This window comes from Hypanus sabinus, chromosome 2 (assembly GCF_030144855.1).
Source record: "Hypanus sabinus isolate sHypSab1 chromosome 2, sHypSab1.hap1, whole genome shotgun sequence".
NCBI lineage: Eukaryota > Metazoa > Chordata > Chondrichthyes > Myliobatiformes > Dasyatidae > Hypanus > Hypanus sabinus.
The window spans coordinates 53,124,421-53,148,517 of record NC_082707.1 but is presented as its reverse complement, the minus strand read 5'-3'; the positions used below and the strand labels follow the sequence as shown (position 1 = coordinate 53,148,517).

The 24,097-nt window shown below is 39.0% G+C and overlaps 1 protein-coding gene across 1 annotated transcript in view; it reads left to right on the top strand.

Annotated features, from left to right (window-relative positions):
• Positions 1 to 23,697, top strand: part of si:ch211-51h4.2 (uncharacterized) — a 422,439-nt gene extending 398,742 nt beyond the window's left edge. The window contains exons 14-18 of the mRNA XM_059946111.1: positions 4,163 to 4,277; positions 11,144 to 11,246; positions 12,974 to 13,043; positions 17,046 to 17,149; positions 18,762 to 23,697. Of these exons, the coding sequence (XP_059802094.1) occupies positions 4,163 to 4,277; positions 11,144 to 11,246; positions 12,974 to 13,043; positions 17,046 to 17,149; positions 18,762 to 18,930 (561 nt within the window). The 3' untranslated portion in view covers positions 18,931 to 23,697. The remainder of the gene's footprint in view (positions 1 to 4,162; positions 4,278 to 11,143; positions 11,247 to 12,973; positions 13,044 to 17,045; positions 17,150 to 18,761) is intronic.
• The last annotated feature ends 400 nt before the right edge of the window (positions 23,698 to 24,097 follow it).

Here is a 24,097-nt window from a genome sequence, read left to right as displayed (position 1 = left end):
AAAAACAAGCCTGAAGGCTTTGTGTGTCAATGCGAGGAGCATTCGTAACAAAGTGGATGAATTGAATGTGCGGATAGTTATTAATGAGTATGATATAGTTGGGATCACAGAGACATGGCTCCAGGGTGACCAAGGATGGGAGCTCAACATCCAGGGATATTCAATATTCAGGAGGGATAGACAGGAAAGAAAAGGAGGTGGGGTAGCATTGCTGGTTAGAGAGGAGATTAACGCAATAGAAAGGAAGGACATTAGCCTGGAGGACGTGGAATCGATTTGGATAAAGCTAAGGGACAGAAAACGCTGGTGGGAGTTGTGTACAGGCCACCTAACAGTAGTAGTAGTGGCATTAAACAGGAAATTAGAAATGTGTGCAATAAAGGAACAGTAGTTATAATGGGTGATTTCAATCTACATATAGATTGGGTGATCCAAATTGGTAAGGGTGCTGAGGAAGAGGATTTCTTGGAATGTATGCGGGATGGTTTTCTGAACCAACATGTCGAGGAACCAACTAGAGAGCAGGCCATTCTAGATTGGGTATTCAGCAATGAGGAAGGGTTAGTTAGCAATCTTGTTGTGCGAGGCCCCTTGGGTAAGAGTGACCATAATATGGTGGAATTCTTCATTAAGATGGAGAGTGACATAGTTAATTCAGAAACAAAGGTTCTGAACTTAAAGAAGGGTAACTTTGAAGGTATGAGACGAGAATTAGCTAAGATAGACTGGCAAATGATACTTAAAAGGGTTGACGGTGGATATGCAATGGCAACCATTTAAAGATCGCATGGATGAACTACAACAATTGTTCATCCCAGTTTGGCAAAAGAATAAACCAGGGAAAGTAGTGCACCCGTGGCTGACAAGGGAAATTAGGGATAGTATCAAGTCCAAAGAAGAAACATATAAATTAGCAAAAAAAAAGCGGCACACCTGAGGACTGGGAGAAATTCAGAGTCCAGCAGAGGAGGACAAAGGGCCTAATTAGGAAAGGGAAAGAAGATTATGAGAGAAAGCTGGCAGGGAACATAAAAACTGACTGTAAAAGCTTTTATAGATATGTGAAAAGAAAAAGATTGGTCAAGACAAATTTAGGTCCCTTACAGTCAGAAACAGGTGAATTGATCATAGGGAACAAAGACATGGCAGACCAATTGAATAACTGATTTGGTTCTGTCTTCACTAAGGAGGACTTAAATAATCTTCCAGCAATAGTAAGGGACCGAAGGTCTAGTGAGATGGAGGAACTGAGAGAAATACATGTTAGTAGGGAAGTGGTGTTAAGTAAATTGAAGGGATTAAAGGCAGATAAATCCCCAGGGCCAGATGGTCTGCATCCCAGAGTGCTTAAGGAAGTAGCCCAAGAAATAGTGGATGCATTAGTGATAATTTTTCAAAACTCCTTAGATTTTGGGTTAGTTCCTGAGGATTGGAGGGTGGCTAATGTAACCCTACTTTTTAAAAAAGGAGGGAGAGAGAAACTGGGGAATTATAGACTGGTTAGTCTGACATCGGTGGTGGGGAAAATGCCAGAGTCGGTTATCAAAGATGTGATAACCGCACATTTGGAAAGAGGTGAAATCATCGGACAAAGTCGGCATGGATTTGTGAAAGGAAAATCATGTCTGACGAATCTTATAGAATTTTTTGAAGATGTAACTAGTTGAGTGGATAGGGGAGAGCCAGTGGATGTGGTATATTTAGATTTTCAAAAGGTTTTTGACAAGGTCCCACACAGGAGATTAGTGTGCAAACTTAAAGCACACGGTATTGGGGGTATGGTATTGATGTGGATAGAGAATTGGTTGGCAGGAAGGAAGCAAAGAGTGGGAGTAAACGGGACCTTTTCAGAATGGCAGGCAGTGACTAGTGGGGTACCGCAAGGCTCAGTGCTGGGACCCCAGTTGTTTACAATATATATTAATGATTTAGACGGGGGAATTAAATGCAGCATCTCCAAGTTTGTGGATGACACGAAGCTGGGTGGCTGTGTTAGCTGTGAGGAGGATGCTAAGAGGATGCAGGGTGACTTGGGTAGGTTAGGTGAGTGGGCAAATTCATGGCAGATGCAGTTTAATGTGGATAACTTTGGTTGCAAGAACAGGAAAACAGATTATTATCTGAACGGTGGCCGATTAGGAAAAGGGGAGATGCAATGAGACCTGGGTGTCATTGTACACCAGTCATTGAAGGTGGGCATGCAAGTACAGCAGGCGGTGAAAAAGGCAAATGGTATGTTGGCATTCATAGCAAAAGGATTTGAGTACAGGAGCAGGGAGTTTCTACTGCAGTTGTACAAGGCCTTGGTGAGACCGCACCTAGAATATTGTGTGCAGTTTTGGACCCCTAATCTGAGGAAAGACATTCTTGCCATAGATGGATTACAGAGAAGGTTCACCAGATTGATTCCTGGGATGGCAGGACTTTCATGTGAAGAAAGACTGGAACGACTAGGCTTATACTTACTGGAATTTAAAAGATTGAGGGGGGATCTTATTGAAACGTATAAAATTCTAAAGGGATTGGACAGGCTAGATGCAGGAAGATTGTTTCTGATGTTGGGGAAGTCCAGAATGAGGGGTCATAGTTTAAGGATAAAGGGGAAGCCTTTTAGGACTGAGATGAGGAGAAACTTCTTCACACAGAGAGTGGTGAATCTGTGGAATTCTCTGCCACAGGAAACAGTTGAGGCCGGTTCATTGGCTATATTTAAGAGCAAGTTAGATATGGCCCTTGTGGCTAAAGGAATCAGGGGGTATGGAGAGAAAGCAGGTACAGGGTTCTGAGTTGGATGATCAGCCATGATCATACTGAATGGCGGTGCAGGCTCGAAGGGCCGAATGGCCTACTCCTGCACCTATTTTCTATGTTTCTAAATACAGCTGAGGTGTTTAAGAGACGCATAGAATGTGCACAAAATGGAGGGTTGCAGATCTTGTGTAAGCAGAAGGGATTTTTTTTTGCTAGCCATTTAATTACTACTTTAATTAGTTTGTGGGTCGAAAGCCCTGATCCTGTGCTGTCAATGTTCCATGGTCTACCTTCTGATTCATTGTCAGTAGTCAAGTGTCTTCTGTGAAGTACAGTTGAGTCATCTTTATACATTTAAAAACAGCATATTTGAACATTGTTATTCATAATGAAGTGAAGAGTATTAGAGTATCCCATTGCTTGAGAAGTTGCTGACTGTTTTAAATATATTATGAAATCAAAAGTAGCACATTTTGAAATATATTAAATAAGATTTTACATCTTAAAAGGAAATGGCATTTGCTCTAAGTCAAAGGACTTGCTCATTAAAGCACAGAAGTCTAACAGACAGACTTGATATAAAATTATTATTACACTGGAGTCTCAGCGTACATAGCAAAGTTCAATTCTTTTGTTAAATACATGGATATCATGAAAATAAGTCGCAAAAGCAAGCAATAGTTAATGAATAATCCTGCTGAGTCATGTTTAACAGGTATTCAGATTATTGGTTTCAAAAATTGCCTTAATTTGATATTCAGGTTTAAACAAATCCATGATTCTAACTCAAGAAAACTTTTCAATGCAAATACATCATGAATATGTGGCAGATACATAGTACAAACTGATCCATCACGCCCAGAATTTGTCCCAACAGCACTTGCGCAGTGAAAGAGCGCAGCTTTCCAGGATAATACCTCCCAAGACTTCTGGACAAAAACACCGATAAGCATCAACAGTATACACACTGAGGCTCCACCATGGAAAATGTGTTTTAATTTTGTTGGGTTTTCACAATGAGGCATCAACAAGCCAACAAAAATAATCCTAAAATATCGTAGTTTGTACATTAAAGCTATGTACAAACTTTTTTTGCTACAGTAGACATATGATATTAGAATATCCATCAATGTGTAAATTGGGCCAGTTATGTCCCAACTTAATTTAAATTAATTAATTAAACCAAATTAAATGTACTGAAGCATCATTCTATTCTCCTAAACATAGGAAGTTCTCAAGAAGAGTGAGATAATCCAGTCAGTAGCACCAACGAGAAACCATCAAAATTGGCTCCAGTGGATCAGTGTATTAGGATATCTTGGGATTTAAACCATAGTGTTTGATAACTTTGTATTAAGATCCCTCCTTCTTATCAATGAACATGATAGAATTTACCTCTCTTTCTTGGTAGATTATAATGGAACAATACAGAAAGTTTGCCTGGATGGCCTGGTTCACAGAAATTTTTATTACTATCAGCATTACTGTTTCTTTTTTGGTCATTGGATCTTCAATGAAGCATGCATGTACGTAAACTTTTCTTGATATCTTTGAAGTTTAAATGCCCATGGGTTTATCATACTTGTAAATTCTTAATTCAGTACATTTTTATCTTTGTGCTTTAAGAAATTTATTTACTTCATAACATAGTTTAAAGACTTTATTTGGCAGTAATTTGTAATATGATTTAAGTCCAAGATGCTGAGCAGTGGAGGTAGAACTGCTTCATCCCGTGTCTAACGAAACAGATTTGATCCTGATCTCTGGTGCTGTTTGTGTGGCCATTTGCACAGTCTTGTTGTGACATCCCCAGATGCTCCAGCTTCTTTCAGCAAGCTAACCATAAAAGGTGTGCTGCTGGGGAGCTTTATTGGCATTACCATTAGTGTAGGTGAATTGGAGATAAATTGGGTGCCATGAGTTGATGGCTGTGAGAGGATAGGTTACCAGGAAATAAATGAGGGGATGGGATTGATCCAACATGTACTTGATTGGCTGACTTGCCATCTCCTTTGTCATTATGAAATCTGAAAGAGCAATATTATTTTACTTTCTTGATTTAATTAACAAATGTAGATGTTTATAGGTTATCCTTCCAAAAATAATGTAATTACACACAAAAAAATCCTACCAGGATGTAGAAGCACAGAAATAATTCAGTGTCAAAATTTAATTAGGATCTACTTGCATGTATGATTACACAATTTGCTGATAGAATAATAGTAATGCTGTTAACTACTGTTCAAAGTAGATCTCTGTTGACCATGTACAGTATTAGATGGTAAGAGTTCATTAAACCCAAGAAACTGTGGAATGCTTATTAGTTCCAGTGCAAGTAATACCTCAGGTCAGAACTTGATCTCAATCTTTTTCTTAATTTCAACACGTTTTATCAGTTTTCACTGGTTAAAATTATTAGTTTATAACTGAACTGATCTAACATAAGCAAAGCTATGATTTTCCTAAGCAACGTTCACAGTTGATCATAAAACTATCAGGAAGTTTAGGACTACATAAGACCATGAGGCACTTGAGTTTCTCTGCCATTCCAACATGCTGATCTATTGTTCCTCTGAACCCTATTCTCCTTCTTTCTCCCCATTCCATTTGATGCCCTGACTAGTCATAGTCATAGAAAAGTACAGCACAGAAACAGGCCCTTTGGCTCATCTAGACTGTGCTGAACCATTTAAACTGCCTAGTCCCAATCAATCTACAGCCTGACCATAGCCCACCATGTTTTTATCCAAACTTTTCTTAAACATTGAAATTGAGTGCACGTGCACCACTTGTGCTGACAATTTGTTCCACACTGCTCTGAGTGAAGAAGTTTCCTCTTGTGTTCCCCTTAGTATTACAGTGGAGTAATTGGAATTACAAAAGCACGAGAGTGGAGTTGGCCAGAATTGATTGGAAAAGAACACTGGGAGGGATGACGGCAGGGCAGCTACGGCTGGAATTTCTGGAAGCAATTCAGAAGGCACAGGATTATATAAACCCCAAAGAGGAAGAAGTATTCTAAAGGAAAGACTAACAAGAGAAGTCAAAACCAACATAAAAGCCAAGGAGAGGGCATATAATTGAACAAAAATTAGTGGGAAGTTAAAGGATTGGGAAGCTTCTAAAAACCACCAAAAGGCAACTAATGTCATTAAGAATGTAAAGATGGAAAATGAAAGTAAGCCAGCCAATAGTATTAAAGTGGATACCAAATGTTTCTCTAGGTACATCGTGTCACCAGATGGTATACAGTCCAGGCTCTGAAACAGGTGGTTGAAGCTAGTGAGGCATTAGTATTGATCTTTCAAGTATCACTAGATTCTGGAATAGTTTCGGAAGACTGGAACATTTCAAATGTCATTCCACTCTTCAAGAAGGCAGACAGGCAAGAGAAAGGAAACTGTAGGCCAGTTAGTCTGACCTCCGTCGTTGGGAAGAAGTTGATTATTAAGGATGAGGATGAGGATAAAATAGGCCGTAGTTAATATGGCTTCCTCGGGGGAAAATCTTGTCTGACAAATTTGTTGAAATTCTTTGCAGAAATAACAAGTAGGATAGACAAAGGAGAATTGGTTGATGTGTACTTGCATTTTCAGAAGGCCTTTAACAAGATGCCACACATGAGGCTGATTAATAATCTACAAGACCATGGTATTACAGGAAAGATTCTAGCATGGATAAAGCAGCTGATTGGCAGGAGGCAGAGTGTGAATAAAGGAGCCTTTTTTAGCTGGCTGCTGGTGACTAGTGATGTCTGTGGTGAGGAAGGCAAATGTAATGTTAGCATTCATTTCAAGAGAACTGGAATATAACTGCAAGGATGGAATGTCGAAACTTTATAAAGCACTGGTGAGGCCTCACTTGGAGTATTCTAAGCAGATTTGGGCCTGATATCTTAGAAAGGATGCTCTGAAACAATAGACAATAGGTGCAGAAGTAGACCATTCGGCTCTTCGAGCCTGCACCGCCATTTTGAGATCATGGCTGATCATCTACTATCAATACCCGGTTCCTGCCTTGTCCCCATATCCCTTGATTCCCCTATCCATAAGATACCTATCCAGCTCCTTCTTGAAAGCATCCAGAGAATTGGCCTCCACTACCTTCGAAGGCAGTGCATTCCAGACCCCCACAACTCTCTGGGAGAAGAAGTTTTTCCTTAACTCTGTTCTAAATGACCTACCCCTTATTCTCAAACCATGCCCGCTGGTACTGGACTCTCCCAGCATCTGGAACATATTTCCTGCCTCTATCTTGTCCAATCCCTTAATAATCTTATATATTTCAATCAGATCCCCTCTCAATCTCCTTAATTCCAGCGTGTACAAGCCCAGTCTCTCTAACCTTTCTGCGTAAGACAGTCCAGACATCCCAGGAATTAACCTCGTGAATCTACGCTGCACTTCCTCTACAGCCAGGATGTCCTTCCTTAACCCTGGAGACCAAAACTGTACACAATACTCCAGGAGTGGTCTCACCAGGGCTCTGTACAAATGCAAGAGGATTTCCTTTCTCTTGTACTCAATTCCCTTTGTAATAAAGGCCAACTTTGTAATAAAAGCCACTGCCTGCTGCACTTGCTCATTCACCTTCAGTGACTGATGAACAAGAACTCCGAGATCTCTTTGTATTTTTCCCTTACCCAACTCTACACCGTTCAGATAATAATCTGCCTTCCTGCTCTTACTCCCAAAGTGGATAACCTCACACTTATTCACATTAAACGCCATCTGCCAAGTATCTGCCCACTCACTCAGCCTATCCAAGTCACCCTGAATTCTCCTAACATCCTCATCACATGTCACACTACCACCCAGCTTAGTATCATCAGCAAATTTGCTGATGTTATTTTTTATGCCTTCATCCAAATTGTTAACGTAAATGGTAAACAGCTGTGGTCCCAATACCGAGCCCTGTGGCACCCCACTGGTCACCACCTACCATTCCGAGAAACACCCATTCACCGCTACCCTTTGCTTTCTATCTGCCAACCAGTTTTCTATCCATGTCAATATCTTCCCCCAATGCCATGAGCTTTGATTTTACCCACCAATCTCCTATGTGGGACCTTATCAAATGCCTTCTGAAACTGGAGAAGGTTTAAAGGAGGTTCGCGAAAATGATTCCAGGATTGAATGGCTTGTCATATGAAGAGTGTTTGATGACTCTAGACCTCATTGAAACCTATTGAATTATGAAAGGCCTTGAAACAATGGATGTGGAGAGGATGCTTCTTATGGTGGGAGAGTATAAGCGCAGAGGATACAGCCTCAGAATAGAAGGGCATCCTTTTAGAATGGAGATGAGGAGGAATCTCTTTGGCCGGAGACTGGTGAATCAGTGGAATTTTTTTCCACAGTGGAATCCAAGGCAGAGGTTCATAGATTCTTGATTGGTCAGAGCATCACAGGATACAGGAGAAGGCAGGAGATTGGATCAGCCACAATGAAATGGCAGAGCAGACCTGATGGTCCAAATGGCCTAATTCAACTCCTACACCTTATGGTCTTTAACTTTTCACCTTTCATCCTTAATCCATGTTCTCTCTTTGGAGTCCCCCCCCCCCCCCAACCTCAGTGGAAAGTGTGCTTTTCTTTATTCTACATATACTCCTCATCATTTTGTATACCTCCCCTTCATCTTCAACTTTCTAAGGAACAAATTCCTAACCTATTCAAACTCAGGTCCTCCAGTCCCAGCAACATCCTTGTAAAATCTCTCTGTATTTTCAAATTTATTCACATCTTTCCCATAGGTAGGTGATGAAAACTGCACAGAATATTCCAAATTAGGCTTCACCAATGTTTTATCCAACTTCAACATAACATCCCACCTCCTGTATTCAGTACTTTAATTTATGAAGGCCAATGTGCTAAAAGATTTCTCTGCGATCCTATCTACCTATGAGAGCACTTTCAATTAATCATGTACGTGTTTCCAGATCTCTTTGTTCTACCACACTCTTCAGTGCCCTGCCTTTCACTGTGCAGGAGCTGCTCTGGCTGGCCCCACCGAAGTGCAACACCTTGCACTTGTCTGCACTAAATTCCATCTGGCATCTTTTTTTGTCTATTTCTCCAGCTGGTCCTGATCACCATGCAAGCTCTGATAGTCTTCTTCCCCTTCCTCTATATCCCCCAATCTTGATGTTACTTGCAAACTTGCTGATCCAGTTAACCACATTATCATGCAGATCACTGATAGAGATGATAAACAACGGAACTAGCACCGATCCCTACGAAACTCCACCAGTGACAGGTCTCCGGTCTCGGGCTTCTCCCACACTTGACCTCCCCTTGAATCCTAAGTGACTGAACCTTCTTGATCAGCCTCCCATGTGGGGCCTTGTCAAGTGCCTTACTAAGGTCCATGTAGACAACATCCACTACCTTGGATTTCACGGCAACGTGCTCAAAAAAATAAGATTGGTTAGATATGACCTATCACAAACCACCATGCTGACTATCCCTAATCAGTCCATGTCAATCCAAATACTCATATATTTGATCCCTTAGAATATCTTCCAGTAACTTTCCCACTGCTGATGTCAGGCTCACCAGCCTATAATTTCCTGGTTTATTTTTAGAGCCTTTTTTAAATAGTGGAACAACATTAGCTATCCTCCAATCCTCTGATACTTGTCAATAAGGATGATTTAAATATATCTGCTAGAGCCCCTGCAATTTCTGTACTTGCCTCCCACAGAGTCCAAGGAAACACCTTGTCAGGTCCTGGAGATTTAGTCACCCTAATTTGCCTCAGGACAGTAAGCTCTAAATAACCTCTCTTTGTTAAATATTTCCAATAGTAGCCTCTACAGCCATCTCTAGCAATGAATCCCAGAGCTTAATAAGTTTCAGCTGGTCTAGTTCTCCAGATACTAGCTTAAGAAATTCCTCCTCATCATTGTTCTAAATGGAAGTTCCTTTATTCTGAGGCTGTGCCCTCTGATCTAAGACTCCCCACTTAAAGGAGACATCCTCTCCACATCCAAATCTATCTAGGTCTTTCAAAATTAGATTTCAACAGATTCCTAGAAAACAGCATACATAAAGACATGCAAGATTTCCATTCAGAATTTGAGCTACCACCATTGCAACAGTGCCTTGACGTTGAACTCCTTATAGAATCCAACAGTGGAGTGTCTGTTCCTGTGTTTTCCCAGTGTGTAGCCTGCCACTCCAAGGTCATTCCAAGTAAATCTATTTCTCTCCTTGATTGCAAAATAGAACTTAGAATCTTAGAGTATTTAAAAAAAGTTGTTGAGTTTATTATTGTGATGAAATGTCGAGTCAACTTATTAGTATTCAATACTTAAAGCAGAAACTGAAAATCTTGAGTCTGTTTACTTGTTAATTCTGCTCTGACTGCTTTAGTCCTGCACTTCAGATGTAATTACTATACTAGATAAAATCAGCACAATCTGTACTTTTCATGAAGCTTCCAATTAATTTGAAGAAAGTTACAATCTCATTGTAATCAGTGTGTGTTCAGTCATCTCATGGTGTGAATTGATGTTCAGTAATACATCTATGTTAAGGACAGGGATTAGCTGCTACAAATAGCAGCAGGGCTCTCCTAGGACGTCTTTATTACAACAATTAATGAAGGAGAATAAATAACCTTGGACTGAAGCAGGTTGCAGCTCCAGTTGAATTTATAACTATTTTTAATGTTGAGCAAAGCATCAAATTTTATTAGATTAATAAGTCCATTAAACTGACAAGTCAAACTGATGATGAATAGTATAATCTGATTACAAGAGAAAAGGAGACTAGTGTCATCTGAGAGTCCTTCAATTTTGTGACTTTAGGAATAGATTTCCATTGTAAAAGCTTTTGCTGCCCTCTCCAGCTTAGCTTACATAAAGACTTATTTTGGAATTTTATAATTTAACACTTCCAAAAGGTAAAAAATATCTTTATCAGCACTTAATTTTGTCTAACTAAACTTAATAAGTTATCAAAAATAGTTACAAAATATTTTTAAAATATCATTAATAAAGCCTAAGAATCTTCCCTCAAAAAAATCCCTGTCATCAAAGAAAGAGCATGCTATTTAATCCAAAGGTGATATTTAGAGTCAATAATTCATGTCACGGCCAGGTACACAGTATCATTATTTTTCGGCTTACATGGCAGTAGTAAAAAGATGTTGGCTCAGGAAATTCAGAATTACCATTGATTTTAATAGTAGTCAAAGATAAATGAAAGTTTTTCAGCATTTCAGTGCAGACATGACAAGATACTTTATAAAATTATGTAAATAATTGCCCTAAATCCTAAGTCACAGTTCTTTGGACTGCATACTTTAACATTTTTCTAAATTATTGTGCTGTATATTAAAACTGTTGCATACTTGACAATTATGTCTTTTCTCTGAACTTTTCCAGTGGATGGTTGGGTGGCTTCCTTCTGGAACGGAAAATGCAAGATTGCTTCTAAACCGGGTGAAAAGTCATGCTTACAACTATTTAAGATTAACAATTTAAAAAGGTAAAACAACAGTTTAATTATCTTGCCAAGTTTACAAATAAACTAATAGCTTTTTGTATCAATAAGTTTATGTTTTAAATTTGTCAAGCTAAGTATTAGCTTTTAAATATCTGTGAAATGAAAGCTAGTTTTTGTTTTTAAACCATAGGTGGCACGTTGGTGCAGCCTCTTTGCCCCAGCATCTTGGGCTTGGCCCTGGTCGCCAGTGCTGTCGTGTGACATTTGCACATTTTTCCTGTGGCTGTCTTGGGTTTCCTTTAGGTGCTTTGTTGTGTCCCACATCAGAGTGATATGTGGATTAGTAGGTTTATTGGTCACTGTACAAGCCCCCTGGTATGTAGGTGAGTGATTCAACCTGGAGGCCTGGTGCAGGGAGAGTGAAACAGGGTTTGCATTCATGGATGCTTGATGGTTCATGTGTTTTCATTGGACAGAGGGTCATTTGCTGCATGACTCTAAATTGCTTAGATTAAAGATTTTAATTCAGTGTCACTAGAAGTTGACATTTAAAGGATTTAATGAATCTTCATCAGTACCTATGGTTAATAAATGGTCAGAATAAAACTTGTAACATGAGGATTTGTAATGGATTCCAGCAGTTTGATTTCCATTTCACTACTAATCCCCATTTTACCCTCAATTTAAAACCTAATTCCTATAGCACCATAACATAAGGGAGCAAAATTAAGCCCTTTGGCTAATTGAGTCTGCTCTGTCATTTCTGATCCACTTCCCTCTCAGTCCCCTGCCTCCCCCATGATAGGAAACATCCTCTCACATCCACTCTATTGAGGACTTTCAATATTCAACAGCTTTCAGTGAGATCTGCCTTATTCTTCCGAATTCCAGTGAGTACAGACCCAGAGCCATCAAATGCCCTTCAGATAATAAAAGTTCCTGGATGATATAGTTCCTGCCACTGCCCCATGGCTATGTCACTGATAGCTAGTCATTACTACATTTGCCTTGATTGGAAGGTAGAATTTATTTGTAATAAATATGATAGTTAAAGTGAAGTTAGAAGGAATTCATGGAGAATCAAAGTTACAGGTCAGAAATAATATCAAAAGAATTTTCCCAAACATAAGATTTATAAAGTGCATATAAGTTCCATTTATTCTATTAGAGAAATAAAGGTTAGAAACAATTTGTTGATTTAAAAACAGAAATGGAATCCACAGCACTAAAGTATTGCTAATGCAGCATTGAACAAGTTTAATTTGAAGACTTTCTTCAAACATTAAATGTTTCAAAATTCAAAGAAAATTAAAGGATCCATTTCTAAAATTGAGACTATGGCACATTCCTGTGGATTCCAGCTGTATAGTTCCAAAACATTCATATTTAAGGAACTTCTTTAAATTAAAAGGTATAGAATGGATTCTGAAATGAGATCTTTCATGAGATTCAAAATGAACGAACAGTAGGGCCCTGTCAAAAATGGAAGTAGGGATTATTTGAAATATACACAGGGAATACTGTAGCTAGGGATGTTGTGGATATATGCTCTGAAATTGTCCCTTTGAAACCTCTTGACTGCCTCATGTTTTGATCAGTTATTTTCACCATTTTGTTCTGTATTTCTTAACCTATGGTTTTGTAAATTACCTTTACATATTAGCTAGCAGTATATTCAAGCTGATACAAGTAAGATGTTTGGACAATATTTCATTTCTTTTTTAAAAAAATAAATTGCATTATTTAATATAATTGCTATCTTTCTCCAGTGTGACTCAAGGATTAGTTTGCCTTCTGGGATTTGGTATAATTTTTCTGGTGGCTCTGTCAAATCCAAAGGTAAGTTAACAATAAGTAATGGATAATAATCCATTGTACTGCATGTAGTTTTGTAAAGGTGGGCTCTAGGACAGGCCTAATGTGTCAGCATTTAGCTGTTGACTCCCAGGCACTGATATTTACAAACTTAATTTTGCTTTGAATGAAAATGTATCTTGCTAGTGGGAGAGGAGCATTTTCACATACATCTTTTGCAGAACAGTGAGCCACCTGAACTCAGCAGTTGCCTGGCAGTTGTGTTAATTGGAGTGAGTCTTTCTGCAGGAAAGCACAGGAGGTCCAGCACAGTTAAGCCAAAACTACTTTCACCTAACTAGATATGAAGATCTGCTGTGAATTGCTTCAGCGGACTGGTCCATCCTCACACACCACTCCCCCAGCTTAACAGCTATATGTGACTATCAGAAATAGAATCATTAAAACCTGAAGTTTTTTTTTCTCTGTTTGGGGATTTGGCATGGTTGGCAAGACCAGCCTTTGGCCACCATGTGATCACTGATGAAGGATTCTGTAAGAGGACTATATTTCATTTCTTAGATCACATTTAGAAGCATAGAACATTACAGCACAGAAACAGGCCTTTTGGCCCTTCTTGGCTGTGCCAAATCATTTTTCTGCCTAGTCCACCAACCTGCACCCTGGACCATATCCCTCCATACACCTCTTATCCATGTATCTGTCCGTTTTTCTTAAATGTTAAGCGTGAGCCTGCATTTACCACTTCATCTGGCAACTCATTCCACACTCCTACCACTCTCTGTGTGAAGAAGTCCCCTCCCCCAATGTTCCCTTTAAACTTTTCCCCCTTCACCCTTAACCCATGTCCTCTGATTTTCTTCTCCCCTAACCTCAGTGGAAAAAGCCTACTTGCATTCACTCTATCTATACCCATCATAATTTTATATACCTTTATCAAATCTCCCCTCATTCTTCTATGCTCCAGGGAATAAAGTCCTAACCTATTCAACCTTTCTCTGTAACTCAGTTTCTCAAGTCCTGGCAACATCCTTGTAAACCTTTTCTGCACTCTTTCAACCTTATTAATATCCTTCCTGTAATTAAATGACCAAAACTGCACACAATACTCCAAATTCGGCCTCATGAATGCCTTATACAACCTCACCATAACATTCCAACCCCTATACTCAATACTTTCATTTATAAAGTTCAATGTACCAAAAGCTCTCTTTACTACCCTATCTACCTGTGATGCCACTTTTAGGGAATTATCTATCTGTATTCCCAGATCCCTCTGTTCTACTGCACTCCTCAGTGTCCTGCCATCTACCTTGTATGTTCTACCTTGGTTTTTCTTTCCAAAGTGCAATACCTCACACTTGTCTGCATTAAGCTCCATCTGCCATTTTTCAGCCCATTTTTCCAGCTGGTCCAGATCCCTCTGCAAGCTTTGAAAACCTTCTTCGCTGTCCACTACACCTCCAATCTTTTTATCAGCAAATTTGCTGATCCAATTTACCACATTATCATCCAGATTCCAGATCCCAGATCATTTCTTCCCCATCAAGTCTTCATGTTTTTATGCAGTGAGTCACGGCCACATGATTGTCTGATTAGATATTTGCATTAGTGTACAGGTGGCCAGGGAGTGTATTTGGAGGGCATGAAGATGTTCAGCTTGGCAGAAGACCTGTAGGTGGCAGTGTTGTTCCCGAGCACCTGCTGCCTACGTTCTTGGTGACAGTTTTCAGGGTTTGGAGATTGGTAGTCCAAGTGAGTGAATACACAATATTTTAAGAGTAATAGCAAAAAAAATTACTGAACCCTGCAGCAGTACTACACTGATTATAGAACAAATGAACAGGCTGGTAGATGTGGTGCAGATCAAGCCAGCAGTTTTGTGTAATGACAAGCTCATGGATATTATTGCATTCGTCCAGTCAAGTAGAGAGCACTAAAGTGCAATTCTAGTTTCTACCCTGTAGACGATGGAAAGGATTTGGCATGTCAGCAAGTGCGTACCTGAACAGATCTTATTGTCAGTTTAAGTGATCGATCCCATCGAAGTTCTGCTCAATGGTCCCCCCCCCCCCACCAATTTGCTTTAACATAGACTGTATATTTCTAGTTTTCTGAAGTAGTTTAGTTCTTGAATCCACAAAGCTGTGCTGAACATGTCCTTTCCTTAGAACTACCTAGGATTACCCATAGCCCTCTATTTTTCTAAGCACCATGTACCTATCCAGGAGTCTCTTACAAGATCCTATCATTTCTACCACACACTCACCACTCTCTGCGTAAAAAAAAAACAACAACAACAACAACAACTTATCTCCTCTGTATCTACTTCCAAGCACCTTAAAACTATGCCCTCTCATGCTAGCCATTTCAGCCCTGGGAATAAGCCTCCACACTGCCAGGAGTCTTACCATTAATACTATATTCTGCCATCATATTTGTCCTACCAAAATGAACTACCTCACACTTAGCTGGGTTGAACTCCATCTGCCACTTCTCAGCCCAGCTTTGCATCCTATCAATATCCAGCTGTGACCTCTGACAGTCCTCCACACTATCCACAACACCCCTTTCCTTTGTGTCATTAACAAATCCACTAACCCATCCCTCCACTTCCTCATCCAGGTCATTTATAAAAATCACAAATAGAGGTCCCAGAACAGATCCCTAAGGTACACCACTGGTCACCAACCTCCATGCAGAATATGACCCACCTACAACCACACTTTGCCTTCTGTGGGCAAGCCAGTTCTGGATCCACAAAGCAATGTCCCCTTGGATCCCATGTCTCTTTACTTTCTCAGTAAGCCTTGCATGGGGTACCTTATCAAATGCCTTGCTGAAATCCACTGCACTACTTCTATTGCTCTTCCTTCATCAATCTGTTTAGACACATCCTCAAAAAATTCGACCTGCCTTTGAGAAAGTGAATATCACCAGATTTCACAACTGGTTTGTAACAGATAAGCCCATTTAACATGTTTGCTTCCCATTATAAATCACAAATTATGAGTCTGCTCTGCCCTAAAAGCTGTAGAATAATGAAGTTGTATTGGACAGAAACAGGCTCTTCAGCCAAATTACCTATCTACACTAATTTCTTCTTACCGCATCAGGCCCATACTCTTCTACTTTCCTGTCCAAATATATGTTAAATATTAATTGTATCTGCCTCTTCCACTTCTTCTGGCAGTTTGTTACATATAAGCACTACTGTGTGTGGAATAACTTGCCCCTCAGATCTCCTTTATATTTTTCACTCACCTTTAGTTTTGGACTTCTCCCATTCTAGAGAAAAAACAATATATATCCTATCTCTGCCCTCATACTTTTATAAACTTCTGCAAGCACAATCTCAACCTTCTATGTCCCAACAAGGATAAACCAAGCCTCTCCAATCTCACCTTATAAAGTTCTCGATTTGAGGAAACATTTTTTATTCTCACGTTTACGCTTTCCAATGCCACCTCCTCTATCTAGTAATGTGGCAATCAGAAATGTACACAATACTCCAGGTGTGGTCTGACAAACATTTTATACATCTGCAATATGACATCCCATATCAAATTTTGTCTTTTACAATCCTATCCACCTGTGTTGCAATTTCAGTTAGGTTCGAGTCCTGATGAAGGATCTTCACTCTTTATTCATTTCCATTGGTGCTTCCTGACCTGTTCAGTTCCTCCAGCATTTTGTGTTACTGTGGATTTCCATCAGCTGCAGAATCTCGTGTCTGTGAACTTACCCCCTCCATTAATTTGAGGTCCCTGTCAGTTATATGTATTGTATTTGACGTCTCAAAATGAATTGCCTTCTGCCGTAACTCTACCATCTTTCCAAATGATCTATGACCCTCCGTATTCTTTGCAACCTCCTTCGCTATTGATTACAGAACCAATTTTTATATTGTCAAACTTGCCAAGCAGCTCTTCTGTGTTCTGATCCAAATCATTCATAAAAAACAAAAAACAGTAACAAAATGTATGTAGTATTTTAATGTTCCATTATTGCTGTTGATATTCACAGGGATTCGTTGTTCTGCTTGACAAAGTGACTTCATTTGCTTTAAATCTTGAAGCTGGTCTCTTCATTTTTCTAATGGTACGAAATGCTCGATCAGAGCCTTATAAGTAAGTATATTGACATTTAATTCTGGTTATGCAATTAAGTACAAGTTAACATATATAGATTTTTTTAAAATAAGTAGTATATTCAGATTGAAAACAAAACCCTTAAATTTTATTTGAACTGTTTAAGATTCTACATTGATATTTAATTTAGAAAGTGGAATAAAGCGCTTGGCGGAAAATGATTATCAAAAATTATCATCAAAATATGCACTTGTTCAGTTAATGGTAAAAGGTAGACTGTTAATCATTTTAAGTGTTAATTTGGTATAAGAAATACTGAAAAGCTTTTTTGGGAAACTAAAGAGAGTAATTCCTCTATTTATCTTTTTATTAACTAATCCTTGGTATCTTTGGAATATACAGTTGGAAGTGACTGACCAGTATTTTTGCAAACTGAGACTACTTGTAATTGAAGGGGGTACTAACAATGTCACAGTTGTACTGGGAGAGTTTCCCCTTCCATTTTAAAAAAGGAAGTCTAGATTTTGATATTACCAGTTGGAATTAGCTCATCCCAATTGTTTAACAGGTGACATTAATTAAAACCCAGACAAGACAAATAGATGGCTGTGCAAATTGTAGAATAACATTTGGAAATCAAAAAACATATCCTTAATTGTTTTTCTATCTCCTCAGTTGCTTGTACCTTGTCAAATGCTTTGCTAAAATTCATGCACTACAACCACTTCATTTTCTCTTGTAACATGTTTTCTGAAAGGTGGCCTCTTAATTCTCTATAATTTGTAAATAGGAATTTTAGGTCAGACAATTACTCCAACAGTTTTATTTCACATTGCAACATACTATTGATTACTTATTTTAAACTATTAATTCTGAAGTGGTTCTACATCAGCCACGTTGCAATTATCCACTATTCATCCTCTTAAGGGAACCTGAGGTTAGACATTTTGAACTTATATGAATTTCTTCCATTTGGGTTATTTGTGCATTTAACTGGGGTTTCTGCAAGTCAATTCTAAATAAATCTCTTTTTACCTCTCTCTGCTCTCATCAAACCATACCTGCACCCTGCAGATGCTGCCCAAGCCTCAACATCATCATTAGACAATAAAGCACAACATGTGGGCACTGTCCAGTATTCCCAGCTTCTGACACACAAAGCTCTTACCCATACTCCTGTTAGATATCCAATAGGGATATCAAAAAAAAATGCAGGTTTAAGAGGAAGGTGGTTGGAGAGGCAGTTTATTTTTTGGAACTCGATGTCAGATGAGATTGATACACCATGTTTAAGAGGCATTTAGACAAATATATCATTAAGTAAGGCATAGAAGAGTAAGGACCTGCTGGGGCCAAAATTGTCAGCATGGCTGTATTGGGCCAAAGGGCCTGTTTCTGTGAGGGTAACAACCTGAACACAACTGTTGAATTTTAACATTAAAATATATTTTTCTAAAACCAGAAGTAATCAAAACAATTCTTGAAAATCAATACAAAATTACAGCACCAATACAAAGTACAGGTTTATTTCTTTTTGAGGAAGCATTATAAAAGACAGCAAGTTACATTCTACATTACAGGAATTATTATCTGTATTTTCTACCAGATAGTTTGAATCCTTAACCACATCTATTGTTTTTTTTCTCTCTAGGCATTTAACAGTGCCTTTGCCTGTGAGTCCAAGGATCTTTTTGTTACATTGGCTGCTCCCAGTGTATTTCTTATTTGCAGTGGGATATGACATATGTCAGTCTTTGACTTTGTTAGCTCATGGTTGGCATCCAATGCATTTACTGTCAAATAATAGTACAAATGCCTGAAAATGGAAATGTACAAATTAGTAATGGATCCCTGGAATTAGAAAAGAAAAAAAATTCAGATATTTTGTCTAATTCTTCCATTAATATGTAATAATATGCTCAAAAATTATATTCTATTTAATTTTAATGTCATACTGGCAATTTGCTTTTAATATTTTGTCTTCACCACATAATTTGCAATTGCTTGTAAGGAACAAGTTGCTTAATTTGTAAAATTACTTGTATAACAGTTATTTTCTAGCTGTTTTGGGAAAAAAATGTCAGATTTTAAAGCAAGCAGTTTTCATTCAGTGAAGATCGATTTCCTGCAGCCTGAATAGCAGATATATATATTTTTTAAATAAGCATTCTGGAACAGAAAATGCAAAATCCCTGTTTCTGATTTGGAGTTGCGGTACGGGAAGAATATATAAATTCTTGAACATACTTAAATATTCAACACTGTTAAATATACAGTGCCTATAACAAGTACTTACCACACCCCCCCAGAAGTTTTCATGTTTTATTGTTTTACAATTTTGAATCACATTGGATTTAATTGGGTGTTTTTTTTTCTGACACTGATCAACAGAAAGACTCTGACATGAGAGTGAAAACAGAGCTCTACATTAATTCTAAATATAAAATCACAAAATATTTGATCTCACAAGTTTTTACCCCCTTTAATATGACACACCAAATCATTACTGGATCAACCAATTGGTTTTAGAAGTCACATAATTACTTAAATGCAGATCACCTGTGTGAGTCAAGGTGTTTCAATTGATGAGGGTAAAAAAAACTACTGGTGGGTCAGTTTTTGGCAGGATATTACACCATGAAGACAAAAGAACACTCCAAGTAAACAAAAAAGATAGGTGTAGGAGTAGGCCATTCATCCCTTCGAGCCTGCACCACCATTCAGTATGATCATGGCTGATCATCCAACTCAGAACCCTGAACCTGCTTTCTCTCCATACCCCCCGATCCCTTTAGCCACAAGTGCCATATCTAACTTCCTCTTAAATATAGCCAACAAAGCAGCCTCAACTGTTTCCTGTGGCAGAGAATTCCACAGATTCACCACTCTCTGTGTGAAGAAGTTTTTCCTCATCTCGGTCCTAAAAGGCTTCCCCTTTATCCTTAAAATGTGACCCCTTATTCTGGAATTCCCCAACATCAGAAACAATCTTCCCGCATCTAGCCTATCCAATCCCTTTAGAATTTTATACATTTCAATAAGATCCCCCCTCAATCTTCTAAATTCCAGTGAGTTTAAGCCTAGTTGCTCCAGTCTTTCTTCATATGAAAGTCCTGCCATCCCAGGAATCAATCTGGTGAACCTTCTCTGTACTCCCTCTGGCAAGAATGTCTTTCCTCAGATTAGGGGTCCAAAACTGCACACAATATTCTAAGTGCGGTCTCACCAAGGCCTTGTACAACTGCAGTAGAACCTCCCTGCTCCTGTACTCAAATCCTTTTGCTATGAATGCCAACATACCATTTGCCTTTTTCACCGCCTGCTGTACCTGCATGCCCACCTTCAATGACTGGTGTACAATGACACCCAGGTCTCATTGCACCTCCCCTTTTCCTAATTGGCCACCATTCAGATAATAATCTGTTTTCCTGTTCTTGCAACCAAAGTGGATAACCTCAGATTTATCCACATTAAATTGCATCTGCCATGAATTTGCCCACTCACCTAACCTATCCAGGTCACCCTGCATCCTCCTCACAGCCAACACCGCCGCTCAGCTTCATGTCATCCACAAACTTGGAGATGCTGTATTTAATTTCCTCGTCTAAATCATTAATATATATTGTAAACAACTGGGGTCCCAGCACTGAGCCTTGCTGGGACCCACTAGTCACTGCCTACCATTCTGAAAATGTCCCGTTTACTCCCACTGTTAGGGGGACAGATAGGAGGTTCTGTGGGAGAGATCGAGAATCCTGAATGGTCTGTTGCCTCTCTGGTGCCAGGGTTCATGATATCTCAGATCAAGTTCTCAGTATTCTCAAGAGGGAGGGTGAGCAGCCAGATGTTGTGGTCCATGTAGGGACCAATGACACGGATAGGAAGGAGGAGGTCCTGCAAAGAGTTTAGGGAGCTAGGTGCAAAGTTGAAGGTCAGGACCTCCAAGGTTGCAATCTCAGGATTGCTACCCGTGCCATGTGCAAGTGAGGCTAGAAAGAAGAAGACAATGCAGCTAAATGTGGCTAAGGAGTTGGTGCAGGAAGGAGAGATTCATGTTTCTGGACAATTGGGCCTTGTTCTCGGGAAGGTGGGACCTGTTCTGACAGGATGGGTTGCACCTGAACTGGAGGGGGACTAACATCCTTGTGGGAAGGTTTGCTAGTGCTGCTCCAGGGGGTTTAAACTAGATTTGCAGGGGGAGGGGAACCAGTGTTAGAGCAGATGGTGAGGTGGAGGAGGATAAAGGTCATGCAAGAACTGCAAGTATAGTGCATGGAGTAAAGTAACTCTGCTAAGATGTTATTGAAAAGCATGTCAGGGGATGGATACAAGAAAATTTCCAAGTCACTGAATATCCCCCTTGGAATACAGTTGACAATCATCAAGAAATGGAAGGAATAAATCTGCTGAGCACAGGCCATCCTCAAAAACTGAGTGACCATGCAAGAATGGGACTTAGTGAGGGAGGCCACCAAGAGACCTGTGACAACTCTGGAGGAGTTGCAAGCTCCAGTAGCTGAGATGGGAGACTCCACATACAACTACTTGCTTGGCTGCATCACCTATTGCAGCTTTATGGGAAAGTGGTACACAGAAAGCCACTGCTGGGAAAAAATCTTGGCTGGAGTTTGCCAGAAGGCATCAGAGAGACTCTGAAGTCAGCTGGAGAGAGGTTCTATGGTCTGATGAAACCAAAATTGAGCTTTTTAAGCCATCGGACATAACACTACCTTTGGTGTAAGCCAAACACCGCACATCATCAAAAATCACACCCTCCCTACCTTTAAGTATGGTGGTGGCAGCACCATGCTGAGGGAACGCTTCACTGCAGTAGGCCCTGGAAGGGCTTGTGAAGTTAGAGGGTAAAATGAATACAACAAAATACAGGGAAAACCTGATGTAGTCTGCAAGAAAACTATGACTTGGGAGATTTGTTTTCCAGCAAGACAATGACCCCAAGCATAAAGCCAACACTACACAGAAATGGCTTAAAAACATCAAAGTTAATGTCCTGGAGTGGCCAAGTCAGAGTCCAGACTTCAATCTAATTGAGAATTTGTGGCTGAACATGAAAGTGTCTGTTTACCCACGATCCCCATTCAATCTGACAGAGCTTAAGCCGTTTAGTAAAGAATGGGGAAAAATTGCAGTATCCAGATGTGCAAAGCTGATAAAGACATATTCCCACAGACTCAAGGCTGTAATAGCTGCCTAAAGTGCATCTACTAAATACTGACTTGAAGGGGGTTAGTAGTCTTTTTCTGTTGATCATTGTCAATAAAAGCCAAATTAAATCCACGTGATTCAATGTTGTAAAACAATAAAACATAGGACCTTCTAAGTCAAGTGAATACTTTTTATAGGCACCGTATGTCTAGATGAATATATATATATATGTCTATTAATTCACTTACATATGTAAAAATTGTTTCCACTATTGGGAATTTTTCTGGTAATCTTTCGAAGTTGGAAGCTGAATAAGTTATGAAATAGAATGGCACATTGGAGACTTTTGGGTAGAAAGTAACAAAAAGCATGTGAGTATGCCTTAACTATACGCATTGAGGGCTTGTCTGGAGTTCAAAGATCCTTCAATAAAAGTCAAGTATTAGACAATAGTGCTATCACAGGACCAGCTTTCAAATATTGTATTTTTTAATTTGAGTTCAATCATGAGGATTTCTGGATTGAATAATGTCACACTAGACACCTGTGCACTTGACAATATAATTCATTCTTTGGACCCTGACGAATAATGGCATTGATCTGTGTAAAACATCTTTCAGTATGTGGGAGAATTGGAATAGACTATTCAGAGCAGAGGCAAGACATAGTTTATTTTTGCTTTTAGAAATTCAGAACTACCTCTCCCTATGCTTGTAGTGAGAAGTGAGGGGGCTGGTATGTTGCGGCTGTACATCCTATTCCTACTGTATACTGCTTATCCATTATTTTTGAGCTGTATTGATAAATGTAAATATTTTCTCTTCAAACATGCTCATTGACTTTCAGTAACTGTAGGCTGTAGTTGAATACAAAATCAAATACTAAGAAAAGGAATTAATTCTTAACTATAATATGAAGAATTTAGGGGATTTTTAAAATGTTACCTACTTGTTAAGTAATTGAACATTCAAATGATTTTCAGTCCTTTCACTGATTAGAACATTGTTATGTACTGCTGTTCTAAAATTCACCCTACAATTGACACATTACAAAGGGAAAGAATAGCAATTTTGTTCACTTATTACAAAATATCTCAAAGTGTAATGTTATTAAGGCAGAGTTGAATAAACAGTACCAAATAAAACTACATAACTGTTCAGATCATGCTGTCTCCTACAAACTAGCAATCCAGATGACAATAGTGGTCAAAGGTTTGAGGAAAGAGGAAAATGCTAAAGCAACTTGGTAGAGGAGGTAACATTCAAGACTCAGGAGACAACAAGAAGCCTCTTAATAAATTTAAATATTTAACAAATTAAAAGTTAAGAACACACACGTACACTCTGCTGATGTAACTGATGTGACATCAGATAAAACATTTGAGATATCATGTTTTTTTTTACCACTGTGAACATTGTTGCTTAAATGTCATTGACTACCCACTGTCAAATGCAAGTGAGCACTTCCCAGATTAACTGTAAAAAAATCTTTCCTTTTCACTATTTGTACACCTGAAGCGATCAACAAGGTTAAAGAGAAATCAAAGGAGTATTAGAAAGGATAGTTTCTTCTTAAGATTGCGTGCAGCAGTATCTTGGTGATTAAGATGTTAGCCAACCTTAGCTCTTTTACAAATCTTTCTTAAGAATGAAGACATTATTTAGGAAAACCCAATGATCTGCTACCACCTATTATATCACTTATTGGAAATTTTACTATACTGCTGTACAACATGTCTAAAATGAATTAAGAGTGTAGTAAGCTATTAATACGAGTAACATTCAACAGTATGGGAAATTTGCCCATTTTATATAACCATAA